Below are 20550 nucleotides of genomic sequence, written 5' to 3' on the forward strand. Positions count from 1 at the left end.
GTAAGGTGGGAGGAGGATGTCATGAAGGAAACGATAAAGCTTCTGCTTCCTGTCTGTCATGGAGAAGCTTCTGGGCCATGTGGTTCTACTTCGTGAGCAGCCCAGCAACATGGAGCCAAGTGACGAGGGACCGAAGCCTCTGAAACCAGATGAACAGTGCTTGCTTGCTTTCTGTCAGGTGTGGGGTCGAAGTGATACAAAAGTCACGGATGCATCTTCACTTCTGAAGATTCTCACTGTCAGGTCAGGACCGGACCAACATAGCCCCATGCTTCCTAGTCCAGTGTAAGAGCATTATGTGCATAATAAACACGTACAACCTCAATGTAAAAAAAAAAAAAAAAAAAAAGATTTCCAGCTGAGTACCATGACTCATACCTGCAATTTTGGTATTCAAGAGGCTGAGGCAGGAACATTTATTCAAGTTCAAGTCATTTTACATTACAGAATAAGACTGTTTCCAAAACATCAAAAATTTATGATTAATTTTTTAAAAATTACCTGGGAGATGGGATTGTAGCACAGGGTAAAGTACTTGCCTAGCACGTAGAAGGACCTGGGTTCAATACTAAAAAATTGCACTAAAAAACAAACGAACAAACCCCCAAAACATTGGAAGAGAAGAGAGAATGAGTACTTTAATCTTATAGATTTGGGGGCCTTGGAGAGATGGCTTAGCAGTTAAGAGTACTGGCTACTCTTCTAGAGGACCTTGGTTGGGGCTTCTAGCACTACATGGTGGCTCACACCCATCTGTAACTCTAATTCCAAGAGATCAGATGCCTTCTTCTGGCTTCCTTGGGGAGCGAGGCCTACATGCATACAGGCAAAGCATTCATATATATAAAAACATAAATTACTTAGGAGCCAGCCAGATGGCTCAGTGGGTAAAGTTGTTGTGGCTAAGCCTGGCAGCCTGAGTTCAAACCCTAGGACCTACAGGATGGACAGAGAAAATCAACTCCTGGAAGTTGTCTTTTTTGCCTCTACACACGGCTGAGGCCTGGGTATTACCCTTAAAATATGGAATTAGAAATTTTTGCTGGGTGTGGTAGAATGAACCTATGATCCCAACGCGGCCAGAAAGAAAAAGAAAGGAGAGGTGGGGAGCCGGAAATAAGGCACAGGAAGGAAATAGAGGTTTTCAAGGGAGGATAAAGTCACTAACATTAGCTGAACATCATTTACCACAGGCCAGTCACTTCCTTTAATCCTTCAACAAGCCTGACAGTGTGGTGAAGAATGAGTATCTGGTGGAGTCTGGAGGCCTAGAGTGTTTCAGAGGGGCTGGTCACCAAGGATCCCAGCTTCTCTGTCCATCTCCAGGCAGTCTCTTCAGTTTTGCTGGGGCAGGAGACCATCAAAGGCAGAGCTCCTGCTGTGCCAATCACAAGTAACTATGATGCCCAAGCAGATGAGGACCATTCCTGCCAGCCCCAAACGGATGAGGTTTCCCTGGGTATAGTCCAAGGAGCCAGAACCTGCGAGCCAAAACGAGGGAGACAGGGTGTTGGTTCTGTATCCCAGAGTCTTGTTGCTTTTCTGTGTTTCTGACACACAGATGGAGTTGTCTCTAAGTTTAATGGAGTTGATGTCCCCTGGTCGCCTGGGTCTGAAGGAGGAGAGCCAGAGCTTCTTACCTTCGAAACTGATGACCAGTGGCTGGCTGCGCTGTGATAGCACATAGGGGGCAGAAGGCGTGTGGTAATAGCAACAGTAGGTGCCAGGTGTGTGTGTGCCGATCAAAAGGAAGTCAGCCCAGGGCTGCACAGAGTCAATATACTGCAGAGGGGTTGCCACGCCTACGCGGTACAGTGCAAAACTCATGCCCGGTATGCGGCCTGCACAGCGCAGGCTTACGTTGGCTCCCGGGGCCACCACAGGCCCAGGCAGTGCCACCAGTGATGGTCTGGGGAGCTGATCTGTGGAACACAGGCAAGGTCTTAGATAGGCTATCTGTCCTGAATGGTCCTCTCCCTCCTCCTCCCTTCTCTTCTGCCTCCCTTCCCATCCCCCAAACTCTCTCCCCTCAGTAAGTTCAGGAATTTCTCAGTGTACCTCCCTATCGCCTCTCTCCTTGTGTTCCTTTTCTACCCTCTCCTACCCTCCTTCACCTCACTCCTGTGCCCTTCTCCCATTTCTTCCCAGACCTCACCCGTTACCAGCAGTTCCAGAACATTACTGGGCTGAGACCAGACACCTGGCCCCCAGTCTGTCTTGCGGTAGCGGCAGTGATAACTGCCCCCTTGGGCCGGAGTCACTTCTTCCAGGAAGAACTCAGCCAGCTCAACGGACACATCCCGGAGGAGCAGAGGGGTGACAAGGCCACTTTTGAAGAGTGCAAACCGCCAGGCAGATTGAGGTGCGCGGCAAGTCAAGGTCACGTTGATCCCAGGAGTCACAACTGCAGCAGGATGAGCTCCCAGCCATGGCTGGGGGTATGAGGCTAGGGGCGCTTAATAAAAAAGACTGCTTGGGTCCTTAGGACCCTCCAACCCAGAAGGCCCAGGAGCTTAAGCAGAAGTCGGACACCATGAACCTCTCTCTATAAAGAAGGGGAGGGCCTGGAATACAATCACAGCCGGCCTAAACAAGCTGACAATCACTGGAATAGTACTCTTAACTTTGAGCTTTTCCCCATAGTTGTTTGTGCTAAGGAACAATTCCAGAGCCTTATGCATTGTGGATAATCACTCACTCTACCACTAAGATATAGACTCAAACCTCCTCTGTTTTTTTGTTTGTTTGTTTTTGTCGTCGTTGTTTGTTTGTTTTGAGACAAGGTCTTACGTACCCCTAACCAGCCTTGAACTTGCTATGGAGTGGAGTATGACCTTGGATTCTAATTATAAGCCTCTGCCATCTGATCCTCCTGGATTATAAACCTGTGCCACCATCAGGCCCACCACCTCTCCCTCCTATCTATGCTGAACTGGGACCTATTAGGCAACCAATCTACCAACTGAGCTACATCGCCAACCCCTGCTCCACAATTTTTGGCATAGTTTCAAAATGCCATACCAGACATGGTTACTTTGTTTTAACCTACTGTTACTGTTTTGTTTTTGAAACAAAGCCTCACTATGTAATTCTTTTTGTCCTCAAGCCCATTATGGTGCAGGCTGGCTTCAAATGTGAAATTCTTCTTTCTGCCTCAGCTTTCCAAGTGCCGAGATGACAGATCTGTACTACCACACCTTGACAGAAGCAGTTATAGTTTGCAACATGTCAATAATTATTGCTATGGTTTGAACAAGCTCAACTGAACATTTAATATAACAATGTTGAAAGGTGGGTCTTTGACAGGTAAGAGAATAGGGGCTGAAGATGACTTTACAGTTAAGAGTATTTACTGCTTTTGCAGAGGACCTATGGTTGGCTTCTAGCACCCATATTGGACAACTCATAACTACTTGTAATTCCAGTTCCAGGGGGATCTTGATACCTCTGGCCTCTGCAGGCACCTGCACTCAAATACATCTACTTCTACACAGACACAAGGCAATGGGATAGAATACCAGGTGTAGTGATGTGCCTGTAATCATCCCCCAGAGAGGGCTGGGGCGTGGCTCAGTGGGAGAGCATTTGCCTAGAATGCCCCAGTGATGGACTGGGGTGTGCCTCAGTGGTTTTGTACCTGCCTAGAATCTGCCAGTGAGGGGGTGGGGGTGAGCTCAGTGGTAGAGCCCTTGCCTAAAATGACTCAGTGAGGGACTGGAAGTGCAGCTCAGTGAGAGCACTAGCCCACTATATATACAACCATTGTTTCAATCCATGCCTAGAACAGAGCCAAACAACAAAACTGTAACATAAGCTGGGTAGTGGTGGGCGCACACCTTTAATCGCAGCATTCGGGAGGCAGAGGCAGGCAGATTTCTGAGTTGGAGGCCAGCCTGGTCTACAGAGTGAGCTCCAAGACAGCCATGACTATACAGAGAAACCCTGTCTCGAAAAAAAACAAAGCAAACAAACAAACAAATAAGCCCATAACATAGTCAATGACCCAATACTTCCACTGCTTCACAATAGGCACATTCTTGTTTGTTTGTTTGTTTGAAACAGGAATTCTCTATGTAGCCCTGACTGTCTTGGAACTTGCTCTGTGGACCAGGCTGACCTTGGACTCAGTAATCCATTCATTTATCTCTGCCTCACTAGTACTTGAATTAAAGGCATGCACTGCCACTGGCTGGCTGTTGTTTTGGGTTGTGTTTGTTTGTTTTTTGGGTGTTGTTGTTGTTGTTTGAGAAAGGTTTCTCTGTGTAGCCCTGGCTGTCATGGAACTTACTCTGTAGACCAGGCTGGCTTCAAACTCAAAAATCTGCCTGCCTCTGCCTCCCAAGTGCTGGGATTAAACCACTGCCCAGCTGTTTGTTTTTGAGGCAAGGTCTCATTATGAGTTCAGGCTGGTCTTGAACTCAAAGAAATTTTCTTGCCTCTGTCTTCCTAGTGCTGGAATTAAAGTTATATACTATCACTGCCTATCACCATAGGCAATTCTTATTTGTAAATATATTTAAAGAGGCAGGGCGGTGGTGGGCACACGCCTTTAATCCCAGCACTTGGGAGGCAGAGGCAGGCGGATCTCTGGGTTCAAGGCCAGCCTGGTCTACAGAGTGAGTTCCAGGACAGCCAGGGCTACACAGAGAAACCCTGCCTCAAAAAAAAAATTAAAGAGGAAATATAACTATCTAATAATTGGAAAATATCTCTAAGACAGAACATAAGTTTAACACTTAAGACACAGAACAGGATGACTCATAAAATACTAATTCTGATCTGGTAAGAAAAGGAGGAAGTATGTAAATGCATGGTACGGATGAGTGCTGGGAACCTTTCAGTAGGATTCGGGAACATGGGAAGGGGAAGAAGAAGCCTGTTGCATCTTTTGGTAATAACTGGGCCTTTATAACCACGAGTACCTATTTGATTTATCATTTAAATAGATTTAACATTAGGATGCTGGAGAAATGGCTTAGCAGATAAAAGTACTTGTTGCCCTTGCAAAAACTGGGGCTAGGATTCTCAGCAGCTCATGGTGGCTTACAAGCACTGTACCTCCAGTTTCAGAGGCTCCTCCTGCTGTCTGCTGAACTCTGCGAGCCCTGGACATGCATGTGGTGTGTATGCATGCAGGCAGAACATTCATGTACATAAAACTAAATCAACTGATAACTCAGGGATGAATGGCTTCCCAGTGGTTCTCAGGCCAAATTGAAGCATAGTGGGAAAAATTGAAGAGAGAAGAATTATCTCCTCCATCAAAACCCTGAGAAGAAGCCATCTCGGGTGGGGGAACCTCCTTCTGTGGAAGGCAGGCTCCCGTGAGAGAAGCTCGTATACTTGGCATTGAGGAACTCCTATGTCTGGAGCCTTGAAATATGCCAGGATCTGGCCCTATAGTTTCCCTATATAACTACATTAAATCCTCACTGCAGCCGACTTACCTAAGGAAATGGAGGCTTCAAGACCCCTGTTTTTTTTGTTTGTTTGTTTTTCTTTCTTTCTTTTTTGTTTTTGTTTTTGTTTTTTCCACACAGGGTTTCTCTGTGTAGCCCTGGCTGTCCTGGAACTCACTCTGTAGACCAGGCTGTCCTCGAACCCAGAGATCTGCCTGCCTCTGCCTCCCGAGTGCTGGGATTAAAGGTGTGCGCCACCACGCCCGGCTAAGACCCCTGGTTTGTTCAAGGACATGCAATAATGAACAAGATTGTCTAGGTCTCCTTAACATCCACATTCATGGTCATCTCTATTCACCTATAGTGGTTACTAAAGAGATGAAGGACAAAGTGAAGGGAGAAGAGAGCAACATGCAGGGGGCAAGGAGGAGGGGATGGAGGAAGAAGGAAGGAAGGCTATGAAAGGGGGAAGGGAAAGAGACAGGAGAAAAGGGAGAAGAAAAGAGGCAAGGTATGTAGTGGAGGAAGGGATGGAAGGAGAGAGGAAGAGAGGGGAATGAGGGAATCTGGGGTGAAGCTAGGCACAAAGATAAAATGAGTTGTTGGAGGCGAGGTGTGAGCAGCATAGCATAGAGCAGGTGGAGTCTCCCACTCACCTGTTGGTGTGAAGTCAGCACGGCATGCAGGCCCTGCAGAAGGTGAAGAGTTGGTTTTTACAAAGCCCTTTGTGGACTACCGTCTCCCCTCTAAGGAGCCCTAGACTCTGATTACATGAAGCCTGCCACCGTCTTTTTTAGGATCAAGCAAAACTCTGTACTTCCATTCCCCATACTTAAGAAGCTGCTGTCTGACCCAAGAGGACAGGCCTCTGTTCCCCACCTTTCCTAAGAACAATACTTTGCTCCTTGGGGTTTCTCTGCCTTGGGGTTTGAAGGTTTAGATGCCCCCTCCCTCCAGCACAGTAGACTTGCCCATTTACCATGAGAACTGAATACATTCTTTGACCCCTAGATATCCCTTACTCTCCTCTGCCTGGAGATCCAGAGAAACCTATGCTCACCCCCGACCCAGCAATCTGTCTTCCCCCGTTTAGGACTCAGGTATCTGGGTACCAGTCCTGATTCCTTTTTCTAAATTGGATGTTGAATTCCATATGAACAGATATAGCCCTCAGCCCAGCCAAGGATCCACACACAGGGGAGGGACAGCTCACAGAGAGTCGACAGCTGGAGTATCAGCGACAGGACCATGGTGGGCACTCTCCGTGGAGCTGAGGAAAAGGTTGACCCTGCCTTTTTCACTCTGAGGAAATGAAGCAACACCAGAAAGCCATGTGAGAGTCCTGTTTAGGGAACAGAGGAGTCAGGTGGAGGCTCCTGGGTAACTGTGTCATAGTTTCATTGTCTTGGAAAAAGTTGCAAGATGGAACAGTCATAGCCTCTGGTGTTCTTTAATTTAACTTAAAAGTTGGGGAGGAGGGCTGAGGACGTTGTCGCTAAGTAGAAGACCACTTGCCCAGAGTAGCCTCAGCACTGAGGAGAGAAAGGAAAGGGGCAGGTGGGAGGAAGAAAAATGGAAAAGAGGAAAAAAACAACAACAACAACAAAAAAAACAAAACAAAAAGGTAGAAAGGGAAAAAGAAGCTTGCTGTACAATATGTACTATGCCGGTAACAAGAGAAGGCTCAGACTCCATTACTGCTCTCACTGTCCAGTCCAGATATGTTAATTTTTTTAAGTGATGTGCATTATCTTAGAGGCTCAGGCTTGTAATCTCACCAGCTTGAGAAACCAAGGCAGGAGGCTGTCAAGTTCAAAGATTGCAGGGCCAACTTGAGCCATTTAATGCCCTGTCTCAAAATAAAAAGTAATGAAAGGGCTGAAAAATGTGGCTCAACAATAAAAGATATGCCTAAAATCCACCAGCAGGGACCTGGGATAGTAGAATCTATCAGCAAGTGGACGGAGGAGTGGCTCAATCGGAGATGGGTAGCCTAGCCTGTCCTGGTTTCAGTTTTCAGCACTAAGGGGCAGATGGAGGGAAAAGCCATGATCTGCATGCTAGTAACACAAAGCACAGGCAGTCCTTAATATATTTGGGATTAATTTAGAATTTCCAGAATGAGCTTATGTCTAGATGTGATCTCAATGTAAAGCTGACTTTTTTTTTTTTAAGGTTTATTTATGAGTACACTGTTGCAGTCTTCAGACACACCAGAAGAGGGCGTCAGATCCCATTGCAGATGGTTGTCAGTCACCATGTGGTTACTGGAAATTAAACCTTTGGAAGAGCAGACAGAGCTCTGAGCCATCTCTCCAGCCCAAAGCTGACTTTATTACAGGAGAACGTTATGTTACTTCTCCGATGCATTTGCTGAGTTATAAACTATAAGAAAATGGTGAGGCCAGCAGGTGTTCAAGGTGGTTTAAATCTTTCAGTCCTCTTAAGCCTCACTCCAGAACTACAACTCCCGAAAGGGTCCACGTCCTCGCCCAAGGGGCGGGGCCTCACGCAAGGAGAAGGACCACAACTCCCAGAGAGCTCCGCTCCTTGTCGCCGCCAAGAACAAGATGGCCGGGAGTAAGTACAGGTTTGGAGCTCGCGGGGATCAAGTAGTTCCAGGAAACTGTGGGCTGATCCGTGGCTGAGTCTCAGTGGAGCCTTGGGGACCGGTAATCCGTCCCAGAATAGGGGCGCGGCAGTCACGAGGGTGCAGAGCAGGGGTGATACGAGAGTGTTAGAGGTCACCGCAGTAGTCCCCAAGGGTGACTGTCTTCTCACCTCTCTAGGAATCTCTGCCTTCCTCAAGAATGCCTGGGCGAAGGAGCCGGTGCTGGTGGTGTCCTTCTCTGTCTGGGGCCTCGGTGAGTGCCCCCTTCCCCGGCGCGAAAGTGCATCCTCCACCCGGAAGTCATCAGCATTCCACGGCACAGTTTCATCTCGCATCCCCTTGCCAGCCATATCCTGACATTACTGTCGCTCTTCCCTCACCACACACAAGAGGTGCACATTCAACTCAGTTTGACTCTGTAGGCAGAACTCCTCGGCGAAGTCTGACTTATGCAAATCTCTCAGCAAGCCTCCCACCTTGCAGTGGGACAGGGTTACTCACAGTTCTGATGCATTGAAGCCCGGGAGATGGAGGTGACCTGTTAAATTTTCATTCTGAAAGTCTGGGGTGAGGCCTTGGATTTGGCAGCCATCACAGTACCAAAATTGTCAGTATTGCTGGCCTGGAGTGTGACAGAGAAGTTCTAAAACCCACCACCAGCTATCTACCACCCTGACTTTCAAAGACCTAGAATGCTCTAATGTATGTGGTTTTAATTGATTATATGTTGAAATAGTGATTTAATGTATACTTGGTTCGTTCTTAAAGTTAAAATTACATTTTTTAAGGTGTGTGTGTGTGTGTGTGTGTGTGTGTGTGTGTGTGTTGGCTACCAGTTGGGTTTGGGGGGTCGGAGGACAACTTACTGGAGTCAGTGCTCATTCTGAGTTCCAGTGAGCAGGTAATTTTAACTATTGAGCTCTCTCACCACACTAAGGTTAAAAACTTCCTTGAACTGACTTCTTCTGAATCTTTTCAGTTTTCTTTTTTATAGAGGATACAAATCACTTAGCTCAAGTGGGCCTCAAACTCACAGCAGTCTGCCTTGGGTTCTTATGTGTTGATATCACACGCCTGAGCCACCATCCCTGCATATCTTTATTTTATTTTATTTTAATTATTATTATTATTATTTGGTTTTTCGAGACAGGGTTTCTCTGTGTAGCCCTGGCTGTCCTGGAACTCACTCTGTAGCCCAGGATGGCCTCGAACTCAGAAATCCACCTCTGCCTTCCAAGTGCTGGGATTAAAGGCATGCGCCACCACTGCCCGGCACGTATCTTTTCTTAAAAATGTGTGTGCGCCTCTGGAGGCAAGAAGAGGACGTAGGTTCTTTTTCCTTTGGAGTGGGAGATATTAGGCATTTATGAGCTGCCTGACATGGCTGCTGCGGATTGAACTCAAGTCTTCTGGACGACTAGAAAGTACTCTCCTTACCTGAAGAGCCATCTCCCAGCCCCCTCAGCTTTTACACACTATGTTATCTGTGTTTCTGTATCCACATATGTGGGAGTGCTCACAAAAGCCAGATACGTTTGTTGGATGCTGTGGAACTGGAGTCAAAAGGTGCTAGGAGCCAAACTCTGCAAAGCAGCAAGTGTTCTTAATTGCTGAGCCATCTCTAGCCCCTTAACATGTGTAGTTTAAGATGTGAAATTAACATGTGGTTATTAACTTGTATCAGCAACACTAACCTGATACATTCCTTTCATGGCTATAGCCCACATGGGCTAATCTAAAGGCTATCTATCGTGACCAGTCTTTGGACCTCATGTGTTCCTGAGTGCTTGTCTCCAACCTCTATGCTATTCTCCACTCTCAGGATTTACACTGACCCAGGTTAAGTGGGGATGGTTGAGTGCTGAGGACCCACCAAAGGGCCCTACTGGTTGTGCTGGCCTTTTCTCGCTCCCTTTTGCCAGGGCTTTTTCTACCCTTTCCCCACCCCTGGAGAGCTACTTCATCCTGGGGTCTTTTGTCTTTCTCCACAGCTATAATTATGCCCATGATTAGCCCCTACACCAAGTATGCTAGCATGATCAACAAGGCCACACCCTACAACTACCCAGGTGAGCAGGGACCTGTGTTGGGGGGAGGGCCAGACATCTGTGTAGGAGAGTCCTTAATGCATTGAAATGTTCTTTGTCCACGCTTTTTTTTTTCCTTTCCTTTTCTTTTCTTTTCTTTTTTCTTTTCTTTTGAGATAGGGTTTCTCTGTGTAGCCCTGGCTGTCCTGTAACTCACTTAGTAGACCAGGCTGGCCTTGAACTCAGAAATCCACCTGCCTCTGCCTCCCAAGTGCTGGGATTGAAGGGGTGCACCACCACCGCCCAGTTTGTCCACACTTTTAAGTTACCCTAACATGCTCTCTCCAGATTTCTGTTCATCTCCCAGTTCCTTTCTCTCTGTTGGAGAGATCTCCCTCACTTCCCTGTGTCTTTGCGTCTGTTGAATCTCTGGCCCTCACTTTCCTTTTTCCCTGGAATACAGACACAAACCAGCTGTTTTCTCCAGGACTCTGGAGAGCTGCTGCTCTCAGTGGCGCATCCTTCTGTTTTGCAGTGCCTGTGAGAGATGACGGGAACATGCCTGATGTGCCCAGCCACCCTCAGGATCCTCTGGGTCCAAGCTTGGACTGGCTGAAGAACCTGTGAATGCCTCTGCTGATGGAAGAGGCCCCTTCCCTGTTGCTCTCCAATAAAAATGTGAAAACTAATAACCCCACAATCTTTTCTTTCGTGGGTTTCTTTTGTTGTTGTGAGACAAGGAAGTCTCATATGTAGTGTAGGCAGACCTGGAATTCAGTGTGTAGTCAGGGTAGCCTCCAACCCTGGAACCTGGATATGATCAGAGGTGGGAGCAATAAACGGTGACCTAGACAAGTGTACATAGGGAATCTGTTTATTGGGGAGAGGGTTAGTCAAAGGGTGGGCTGGCCAGGGTAGGGTAGGGTAGCAATTTGTCTGGCTCTCGGGAAACCCAACTTGAATCCAAGGCCTCATCTGCTTCAAAGCCAAAGTCTTCCTCAACCTTAATCTGAAAAGATACGGAACAAGATGCGAGGGATATGGAGACCCAGGAGACATACTACCCCCAAGCACACTCACCAATCAGCCTATGGGCACTGGTTTCCCAGGTTAGACACTTCCCACAATCAATCACTGACGACCATCCCTCAGCTGACTTTCTCTTCAAGCACTAGCCTGGTTTTCCAACTCCTCTATCCTACCTGATAGCAACCCAGTGTTGCCAGTCTGCCCAGCCCTCCCCAGACCTGGATCCCTCAAAGCCCAGCCCAGGATTCTCACCACGCCTTGGCCCCAGCCCTCGGCTCCCACCTGCACTGGGGCCAGTTCTGGAGTCAATGAAGCCCCCACCCGTGGCGCCCGCCGCCTCTTCCGCCCACTGGGCCCCTCGCCAGGGGCTGGGCTGGTGGGGTCTAAGGTTGCAGTTGTCCTTTGGGATGGGGAAAGCCCCTCTTTCTCTGGAGGTTCATTCTCAGCATTGCCTGGGGTAGGGACATCTGTGCCTTGGCTGCCATCATCCTGGTAAGATGTAACATGGTGGCGGTTAAAGACTCCTGGATTCCCCATCCTCCCAACCTGCTTGGAGACCAGAGCTCACCTCCAACACAATGGTGAACTGGCTATCTCGGTAGTCATCCCCGTAGGAGTCCAGCACCCTCATGAGGAACCTGTGTGGATGGAGATGCAGGCACTGAAAATCTTATCTTCTGAGGGAGTACGTAAAAGATAAGTCCAGGTCTCTTCAATCTAAAGTTCGCTTGAACTAGAAAGGTTTAGACCTCTGTAGCCTGAGCTCCCAGCCTGGGAACCAGTTGACCCCAAGTCTCCTACACAATGATAGGTGACATCCTTTACTGGGTTAGGTGCTGTGAAGGTATACTACATAGACTATTCTCTAAAGTACACAGTGTGATTGTTAGCATCTAGTAAACGTTCAAATTGTAATGTTGGTAATGAAGACTGAATTTTTTTAAGATTTATTTATTTTAGGTATATGAGTACACTGTAGCTGTCTTCAGACACACCAGAAGAGGACACTAGATTTCCTTACAGATGGTTGTGAGCCACATGTGGTTGCTGGGATTTGAACTCAGGACCTCTGGAAGAGCAGTCAGTTCTCTTAACTGCTGAGCCATCTCCCCAGCCCATGGAGACTGAATCTTGAACTTGCTTCACAAGTACTATACCACTGAGCTAGAGTCCCAAGCTACAGCTCTGACTGCTACTACTTCCTCCTCCTCTTTTTGAGACAGGATTTCTTTGTGTAATAGCCCTGGCTGTCTGGAGATTCAATTTTTAGACTAGATTGACCTCAAACATACAGATAATGGTTTGCCTCTACTTCCCAAATGCTGGGATTAAAGGTATATGCCTCCATGCCCAGCTCTAAACTTCCTTTTTGTCTGTTTTGTGACAGGTTCTCACTATGTAACCCTGACTGGCCTTGAACTCACAGAAACACACGTCCTCTGCTTCCCAAGTGCTTGGATTAAAGGATTTTGTTTTTGAGACACTGTAGTACTCAGCACCAAATAAAACAGCGTGGTAGCCAGATACCTGTAATCCCAGCAAGAATTGCACTCAGGTAAGAGGATCACAAATGGAAGGTTAGTTTGAGGGCAGCGTGGGCTACAGGAGAACCTGCCTGGGGTGAAGAATGTGAGGTGTGGGAAAAACTAACTGGACAGAGGAGGGTGTGGCATAAGAAAACTTCTGACAGTAGGAGCCCCTGCCAAGGCCCAGAAGTGCTCTAGGGATGGTGAGTTCCATGTAAAGCAAGGAGGCAAGCCACCCAAGTCAGGCCTCATTGGCCATCACGAAGGTGCTCACTTTTACTGTGCCAGTAAGGGCACTAAGAGGCTATGATCAGAGGGACAGGCTGGTGTCTGTGTGTGTGTGTGTGTGTGTGTGTGTGTGTGCGTAAGTGTGAGTGTGTGTATTAGTGTGTACTCTTGGCTGTCTTGGAACTTGTTCTGTAGACCAGGCTAGCCTCAAACCCAGAGAACTACCTGCCTTGAATGCTGGGATTAAGCCCCCTCATCCCCACCCCCACAAACACACACACACACACACACACACACACACCCCAGCCTGGCTTGTTTGTCTAGGCTGGGGCTGGAATTTGAGCTGGTAACAAGACCCCTGGTGGCAGGGTGTGACAGGTAGTCCAGAGGCCCCAAGAGAATGCAGCTGTGAGAGCTCAAAGGCATTATCAATCTTACGGAATTGTTACAGGGTTTCTCTGTATAGCCCTGGCTGTCCTGGAGCTCATTCTGTAGACCAGGCTGGCCTCCAACTCAGAAATCCGCCTGCCTCTGCCTCCCGAGTGCTGGGATTAAAGGCATGAGCCACCACACCCGGCAAGAACAGACTTTCAAAAGCTGTCCTCTAATGTTTACATGTACACTGTGCACACCCATATTCAACTCTTTCTTCCCAATGTGTATGGGACCCATGCTATCAAACAGAGCAGACATGGCTACCTTTGGCACACTGTGAAGGTGACTTTTAATTCAATTATTAAAATAACTGCTTAATGGCAATTATTTTAGTCAGCCCCCTTTGGTTGCTAAGCGCAGGTAATGTATATGTGGACAGTACAACTCAAGAAATGGGATTTTTAAAAAGATTTTTTTTATTTATATGGATGCATGTATGTCATGTAGAGCTGTGCCTGAGAAGGCCAGAAGAAGATGGCAGATTCTCTGGATTGGGAATTACAGGAGGTTGTGAGCTGCCTGATAATGGTGCCCCTAACCAATGATCCACCTCTCCAGTCCCAGTTTCCTTTTATATACTAGAGATTGAGCCTGGGGGCTAGAGGGATGGCTCAGCTCTTAAGAGCACTGGATGCACTTCCAGGTTTAAGTCCTGGCACCCAAATGGCAGCTTACAACCTTCTGTAACCCAGGGGATCCAATGCCTCCTTCTGACCCCTTGTCTACCTCACTAGTGTGGTACACAGGCACATAGGCACCATACGAATAAAATGAAAGGTTTACAAGGATAGAGATTGAACCTGGGGCCTTGCAGATGCTAGGCAAATGCTCTACTGATGGGCCATATGTCCAGCACTTCCTGGGGGACTCTAGGCAGGTGATCTACTAGTGAGCCACTCCAGGCCCTCACTGGAGGATTCTACGCAAACATGTTATTACCTCTGAACTATATCCTCAGTTCTCCTTTTGTTAAATTTAAACTCGATTTAGTTTTATGTGTATAGATATTTGCATATAAGTACATACACACACCACGCACATGCCTGATGCCCGCAGAGGCCAGAAAAGGGTGGTTGGATCCCCTGGATTGGAGACACAGACAGTTGTGAGCCACCACGTGGGTGGTGGAAGCTGAACCTGAGTCCTCTTCAGGGACAGTAAGCACTTCTCACCAGGCCGCCTCTCCAGGCTCTAACTGTCAATTTACCAAATACAAGCAAAGTTAGCTGCCTGCAGGCAGCAGCTTCCATACCTGACAGTCCCGGGGAACTAACTACTGGATGAGCATCTGGGAGCATCAAGACTGATCAGCAGAGATGCCTGGAAGGGAACAGCCTACGAAGACCAAGGCACTAGGAAAGCGGTAAGGAGGGACCACAGGCTCAAATGTGCCAAGCTATGGAACTGAGGTGAAAAGAGCCGGGTGGACTTGGCCTCACGTACTCTGAATCGTGTGTTCCTGGGTCAGTGGGACACAGCAAGGGGCCATCAGGCTGAAGAGCTCACATCCCTTCAGTCATGGTGATACCAGTGGCCTACAGGAGGTAATGACCTGAGCTTGTCAACCCTAGCTCAACCTCGATCCCAGCCTCTTGATGCTGTTGCTATTCTTAGTGTTGGAGACTGCAGCTCCAATTCACAGCACGTAAGGTCTGTGCTGCTTCCTTCCAGCTGTCCTCTCTACTTAGAGTGGGCAAACACTCTGTCCTACCCCTCACCCCAGGCCCAGGGCCAGCTCTTCATTCCATGACCCAGTGCTACTTCTCCACTTCTCTCACTCTGGGCCCTTCTCCTCAGTTTTGTCCCCGTGCTTTATGAAGGCCAGGAAGACGGGAGATAATGGCACAAAGGGTGAAAGGTGGTGGAAATATGTGGGAGCAAAGGGGCTGGGCCCACAGAGTATACAGAATGGTACCTGCGCTCCTGCTGGAGTCTCCGAGTTATCCTTTGCACCTGATGGAGCCTGTTCAAGACTCGCTCATTCACCTGCAAGGAGGCAGAAGAAATGGCAATGTTTTGGATGGCTCTAGCATCCAAGGCTCTAGCATTGGAATACTTGGTTCCCAGTTGTTCTGGGAGGTATGGCCATACATGGGTAAAGTACATCACTGGGGCAGGCTCTGAGGTTTCAAAAGCCTCACACTGTGCCCAGTGCTGTTTAAGATGTGAGCTCTTGGCTTCCGAATGCCTCTGCTCCACCATTATGGACTTGAATGCTCTGGAACTCTTAAGCCAAAACTCTTGTCTTGGCCATGGTATTTTATGACAGCAGCAGAAGAGTAACTAATAGAGAAGCCCAGGACAGCTGGACTTCATCCACTCTCCTAATCATTTATTCAGTGTTTCTAATGGCATACTATCCATGTAGCTGGCTCTATAAAGGCATTCTAGGGCTCCCAAGGTCCTGCTTAATTTACTCCCTTCTCCTGCCATCAATACTCTACTAATAATGATATGTATAGTAAAGCCTTTGTGTCTGCTTTGAGTGAAATGTTCCAGCAAAGCCTTTGCTATGTCTGGGCCAATCAGTAGAGGCTGAGAATTTGTTATGAGACTGTTTGAACCTTGAAGAAATGCTGACTCTCTGGAAGGTCTACACTTGGTGCTGTATGAGAGCCTGCAGCGGCATGAATCCTATAAGACACTCCTGGCAAACCTGGAGTTCTTACTTGTGATTATGGAGAGCCATGGTCTAAAGGGACTGAGATTTGTGTGGGTGGTCTGCTCTCACAAGCAGCAAAGGGCAAGGTAAACTTGGTAGATGGGACATTTCTCAGCCCCAATTAACCTGGTATAATGTTTGAATAAAATAACTGGAGTGAACTAGCTGGGTGTCAATCTTTCCCAAGAGGTGGTACCCCTGTGCTCCTTTGGCAAATGAAGGCACAGCATCTTGGTGAGCATCTCTCTTTACTGTGGCACCAAACATCAGTCAATAATCATGAGTTGATGTGCTCCTTCATCTCCACCAAGTGCCAAGAGCTACCTGACTAACCAAAGCATACTCCTGGCCTAGGGATGATCTTTCCACATGGTCTCTCTTCTATTTTTGGCTCATATTCCTTCCACAGTCAAATTTAAGTTAAAACGTCACCAGCTCAGGAAGTCATCTTAGGCCTCCCACCTAACTGTGCTACTTCCCGAGTTATCATCACACAGAACCCTGGTCACCCATTCAGTCTGTTTGTTTACTTATTTATACCCAGCATCTCATTATGTAGCTATGGTTGACCTAGAACTCACAGAGCTCTGCCTCCTCTTTATTTTTTCTTAACATTTACATCTTCTTCCCTTGGTTTGCTGTCTACCCACCACAATATAAGATCCCCAGTGATAGCAATGTGCCTGTGTCCCTCAGTCAAACCATGCTAAATGAGAGATTACGGAACCTTTCACTTTCAGTTTGAAATCTCCCTCTATCTTAGTTACTGTTCTCTTGCTGTGAAGAGACACTCTGACCAAGGTAAATCTTATCAAGGAAAGCATTTAACTGAGGCTTGCTAATTGCTTTAGAGGGTTACTCCATCATCATCATGGTGGAAAACAGACAGGCATGGCTGTGGAGCAGCAGCTGAGGGCTTTACATCCTGATCCACAGGCAGCAGGCAGAGAAAGACACTGGGACTGCTACTAGCTTTTGAAACCTCAAACTGTACCCCTAGAGACACATCAACTCCAACAAGGTCAAACATCAAAATCTTTCCCAAGTAGTTTACCAACTGGAGATTAAACATTTCAACATCTGAGGATATAAGAGCCATTCTCTTTCAGCCACCACACCCTCATAGGCTCAAGTTTTGAAAGCATGGCCCTTAGCTGTTGGGAGGATGCTTGGGAAAATTCTGGAATTGGTGTCTGCCTAGCAGAAATCAATTACTAGGGCTGGGCCTCTCAAGGTTAGGCCCTATCTGTGGTTCTTGTCTCCCCCTCTGTTTCCTAGTACACGATGATGTAAAAAGCCCTTCCACATGTTCCTGCTGACACAGGCCGAGCTGTTCCACCAAGCATCCTCACCTCGATGGGATGAAACCACGAACTGAAATAAGGCTTCCCTCCCCTAAGTTGCTTTTGTTGGGTGCTGGGATCACAGCAGCATAAAAATCATGAATACAAACACCAAAGTGTTTGTCACACAGTCTACATGTCTAGTAGACTATTAGACCAGAAAATGGTTGCTGAAATTAGGGCCATAAGAAGATCTTTAAGCCAACACCTGAATGACAGGCAGGAGACAAATAAGAAGCAAGTCAGGAGGAGAACATTCCAGAATCAGGGAACAGCCCTTGAACTTTTTGAAGGCCCCAGCCTAGATATGGAAAGGAAAGGACAAGACTCAGTCAAACAGTGCCTAGGACACAGGCTAAAGTTCTTTCTGATCAGAAAGACCTGCACTTTCCAGGCTCTGCTATTCATCAGCTGTGTGGATTCTTGCAAATTACTCAGCTGAACTTTGGGTTTGTGCACGTGGAATCTGATCTTAGTAGGGGGGAATTAAGAACAGAGGCTTAGGGGATGGAGCAAGAGCTCAGCAGTTAGGAATGCACACTTTGGGGACGGGAGAGCTGGAGGGATGGCTCATCCATAAAGAGCACTGGTTTTTCTTCCAAAAGATCCAGATTCAATTCACAGTACCCACATAGTAGCTAACAACCAATTTCAACTACAATTCCTGGGATCTAATAGCCTAGTTCAACCTCAGTGGGCACCAAGCATGCACATGGTACATAGACATACATGGAGGCAACCTCTCATAAACATAAAATGTGTATGTATGTATGTATGTATGTGTATATCAGTCAATCTATCTCTCTATATCTATATATACACACACATATACAAACATATATATGTATACATAAACAAACATATACTGTATGGAGAGAGCTTGCTTCTCTCTCAGAGCACCAGATTTCAGATCTCAGCATCCGCACTAGGTAGCTTACAAACACCTGTAAGTCCAGCTCTCCCCTTCCTGAACTCTGTTAGTACCACACTTGCTAAGCAGTGTTTAGAATCCCTTCCCAATCTCCTCAGCCTCAGCCTCTCCCTTTCCAGGACTTGCACACACCGTGTTTCAGGATGTCACCCACACCCAACAAAGATTTGTTGGAATCCTAACCCAATACTTCAAAAAGTGAGCATCATGCAAACACAGTAATGCCAGAAGCAGCCATGGCTCAACAGAAGTCACTGGTGCAGAGCCCAACCTGAACTTTGTCCTCATGAAAAGGAGAAACTGAGACACTGCCCTCCACCCCAGCCCTCCTATCACCCCCCTCCACCTCCTGTCTGTGCACTAGTTTCAAACCCCTTGCCAGCTCCCATTCATCCAAAGCGCAAATTCCAAACTTCTTCTCTGGTGTTCCTGACTTACTAAGACCTACTTACATTCTGCCCATAGCTCCTTCCTCCTTCTTACTAAGGAGGTGAACTAAAGACTCACGCGATGAGTTAATCTGAGAAAAGAAGGACCCAAGTGAGGTTCAAGAGGCAGAGTAGGCAAGCCTGGAGGTGCCTTAGGTGAGAGGCTGTGAATGAAATCTGAGAGTCACCTGTGACATACCAGAGGCAGAGTATCTGATGCTGTGATGGTTATTACTGATTTTTCAACTTGACAAGATCTAAAAATCACCTAAGAGACAAGACCCTATGCATGTCTTTGGCATGTGGGTTAATTGAGGTAGGAAGATCTACTCTAAATGTGGGCAGCACCATATCATGGGCTGGAATAAACTGAATAAAAAGGGAAAGTCAAGCTGAGTGCCAGTAGTCATCTCTCCATCTCTCTGCTTCCTGCCTATGGATGCAACATCACCAACTGTCTCATGCCCCTGACACTGTGTCTTCTCTGCCGCCACAGATCCTTAAACTCCAAGTCAATGTAAGCCTTTCCCCAAGTTGCTTTTCCCAGGTCACAACAAGAAAAGTAATGAATATAAATATTCTGGAAGAGACTACTTAGGGTGCCTGGCACAGACTTAGACCCACATGGATCTGTTCACTTGTTCAAGTACAAAAGGAAAGGGAAAAAGAAGGACATGAGGAGGAGGAGGAGGCGGTATGAGGAGGGGGTGGTGTTGGCATCGGCAGCGAGGCGGCAGTTCTGGCGAGAGGACCCCCAAATGGGAATCCACACTTACCTACCTGCTCGATCTCCCGGCAGCGCCGACCTAGTGCCTGGTACTTTCTACGATTTAGTTCCCGCTGGCGACGCCTTCGACCCCGGGCTGCCTCTTCCTCTTCATCTCGCTCCCGGAGTCCTGAATCACCCAGACCACCGGACACAAATTCCACTTCTGTCTCTAGCTCACTTTCTAGGATGTGGCCACCAAACAGGGGAGGCAGAGCCAGCTCTGAGCCTGGTGGCGCTGAGAACTCTTCAAAGCCCACGGCTGCCATGGTCCTGTAGGGCCAAGAAGTTTTAGGAGCCTATATTCTGGCTCTCCAAGTCCCTCCCAGGGGGACTTAGGTCCAGGCCCCAGCCTGGAGCCCAGATCCTAGCCCTCTCCTCCATCACACCCAGCAGCCCAGACTCTAGCCCTCCTCCCTCCTACCAAGAAGCCCAGACCCTAGCCCTTCTTGGTCACTGCCAGGGATCCAGGCCCCAGTCCTCGTCCCTAACAATGAGGAATCAGACCCTAGCCTCCTCCCTCAGACTTTGGAGCCCACACTCCAATCTCCTTGCTCTCAGATCCATAAGAACAGCAAATTCCAAATCTCCCCTACGATGCTCCAGTACTGCCTCCGGTTCTCCCACAGAGATTCGAAAAGAAAGCAACTGCACGAACTTCCCCATCGTCCCTGAGAGCACTACAGCCGATCGTTGCTGTTTTTGGAGTCCCCGTTTACACAAAGCTCAGCTACTCACCCCTCTCTCTGTTCCAACTCCATTTCTCTGGTCAAGAGACACCTCAAGCCTCAGAGAGGTGGAGTCTTGCGCAAAACTACCTCTCCCATCAGGCCTTGCGACACAGGAAAACTGGGAATTAAAGTTTCCTACTCTGCCTTCGTTTGCACCCGACTCCAAATTGCGGCTTGAAGCCTTCGGTTTATCCTCTAGCGCCTGCACCGATCGTCCACGTTGTCACCTTCTTTACTCCTGTCTTGTCGCAGTGTCGACTAGCCAAAGCGAATCTCTGTTTAGCAGGCTCAATCCACGGCGACGTACGACTTCCCCTAGCCCTAGAACCCAGCACTCCCGGTCGCCGTCCCGCGAGGCGGCTGCTAATAAAGTTGTTGTCCAAACGCTGCCGGAAATGTCGTAAACGGCCAATCAAAACACAGATTTATCGGCG

The 20550-nt window shown here is 47.8% G+C and overlaps 3 protein-coding genes across 6 annotated transcripts; 1 reads left to right on the top strand and 2 right to left on the bottom strand.

Moving 5' to 3' along the window:
* Window positions 1-384: 384 nt before the first annotated feature.
* On the bottom strand, window positions 385-6729 carry Oscar (osteoclast associated receptor). Of its 2 annotated transcripts, none has more exons than NM_001290377.1 (5): window positions 6613-6729; window positions 6056-6088; window positions 2156-2455; window positions 1641-1922; window positions 385-1481 (listed from the first exon to the last, which is right to left on the bottom strand). In NM_001290377.1, exons 1-5 carry the CDS (start codon window positions 6647-6649, stop codon window positions 1336-1338), a joined length of 798 nt encoding a protein of 265 aa, NP_001277306.1. In that variant the 5' UTR covers window positions 6650-6729; the 3' UTR covers window positions 385-1335. The 2 variants fall into 2 exon arrangements, with proteins under 2 accessions (NP_001277306.1, NP_783440.1); NM_175632.3 differs by having other exon boundaries at window positions 6595-6729.
* Window positions 6730-7918: 1189 nt separating this feature from the next.
* Ndufa3 (NADH:ubiquinone oxidoreductase subunit A3) lies at window positions 7919-10737 on the top strand. Of its 2 annotated transcripts, none has more exons than XM_030242885.1 (4): window positions 7919-7989; window positions 8189-8402; window positions 10002-10079; window positions 10573-10737. In XM_030242885.1, exons 2-4 carry the CDS (start codon window positions 8210-8212, stop codon window positions 10662-10664), a joined length of 363 nt encoding a protein of 120 aa, XP_030098745.1. In that variant the 5' UTR covers window positions 7919-7989; window positions 8189-8209; the 3' UTR covers window positions 10665-10737. The 2 variants fall into 2 exon arrangements, with proteins under 2 accessions (XP_030098745.1, NP_079624.1); NM_025348.3 differs by having other exon boundaries at window positions 7945-7979; window positions 8189-8263; window positions 10573-10735.
* Window positions 10738-10895: 158 nt separating this feature from the next.
* Tfpt (TCF3 (E2A) fusion partner) lies at window positions 10896-20501 on the bottom strand. Of its 2 annotated transcripts, none has more exons than NM_023524.2 (6): window positions 20124-20501; window positions 19400-19658; window positions 15171-15241; window positions 11635-11704; window positions 11349-11555; window positions 10896-11046 (listed from the first exon to the last, which is right to left on the bottom strand). In NM_023524.2, the coding sequence occupies exons 1-6, from the start codon at window positions 20144-20146 to the stop codon at window positions 10927-10929; spliced, it is 750 nt and encodes a 249-aa protein (NP_076013.1). In that variant the 5' UTR covers window positions 20147-20501; the 3' UTR covers window positions 10896-10926. The 2 variants fall into 2 exon arrangements, with proteins under 2 accessions (NP_076013.1, NP_001277310.1); NM_001290381.1 differs by having other exon boundaries at window positions 11319-11555.
* Window positions 20502-20550: the final 49 nt, after the last annotated feature.

Source organism: Mus musculus, chromosome 7 (genome assembly GCF_000001635.26).
Source record: "Mus musculus strain C57BL/6J chromosome 7, GRCm38.p6 C57BL/6J".
NCBI lineage: Eukaryota > Metazoa > Chordata > Mammalia > Rodentia > Muridae > Mus > Mus musculus.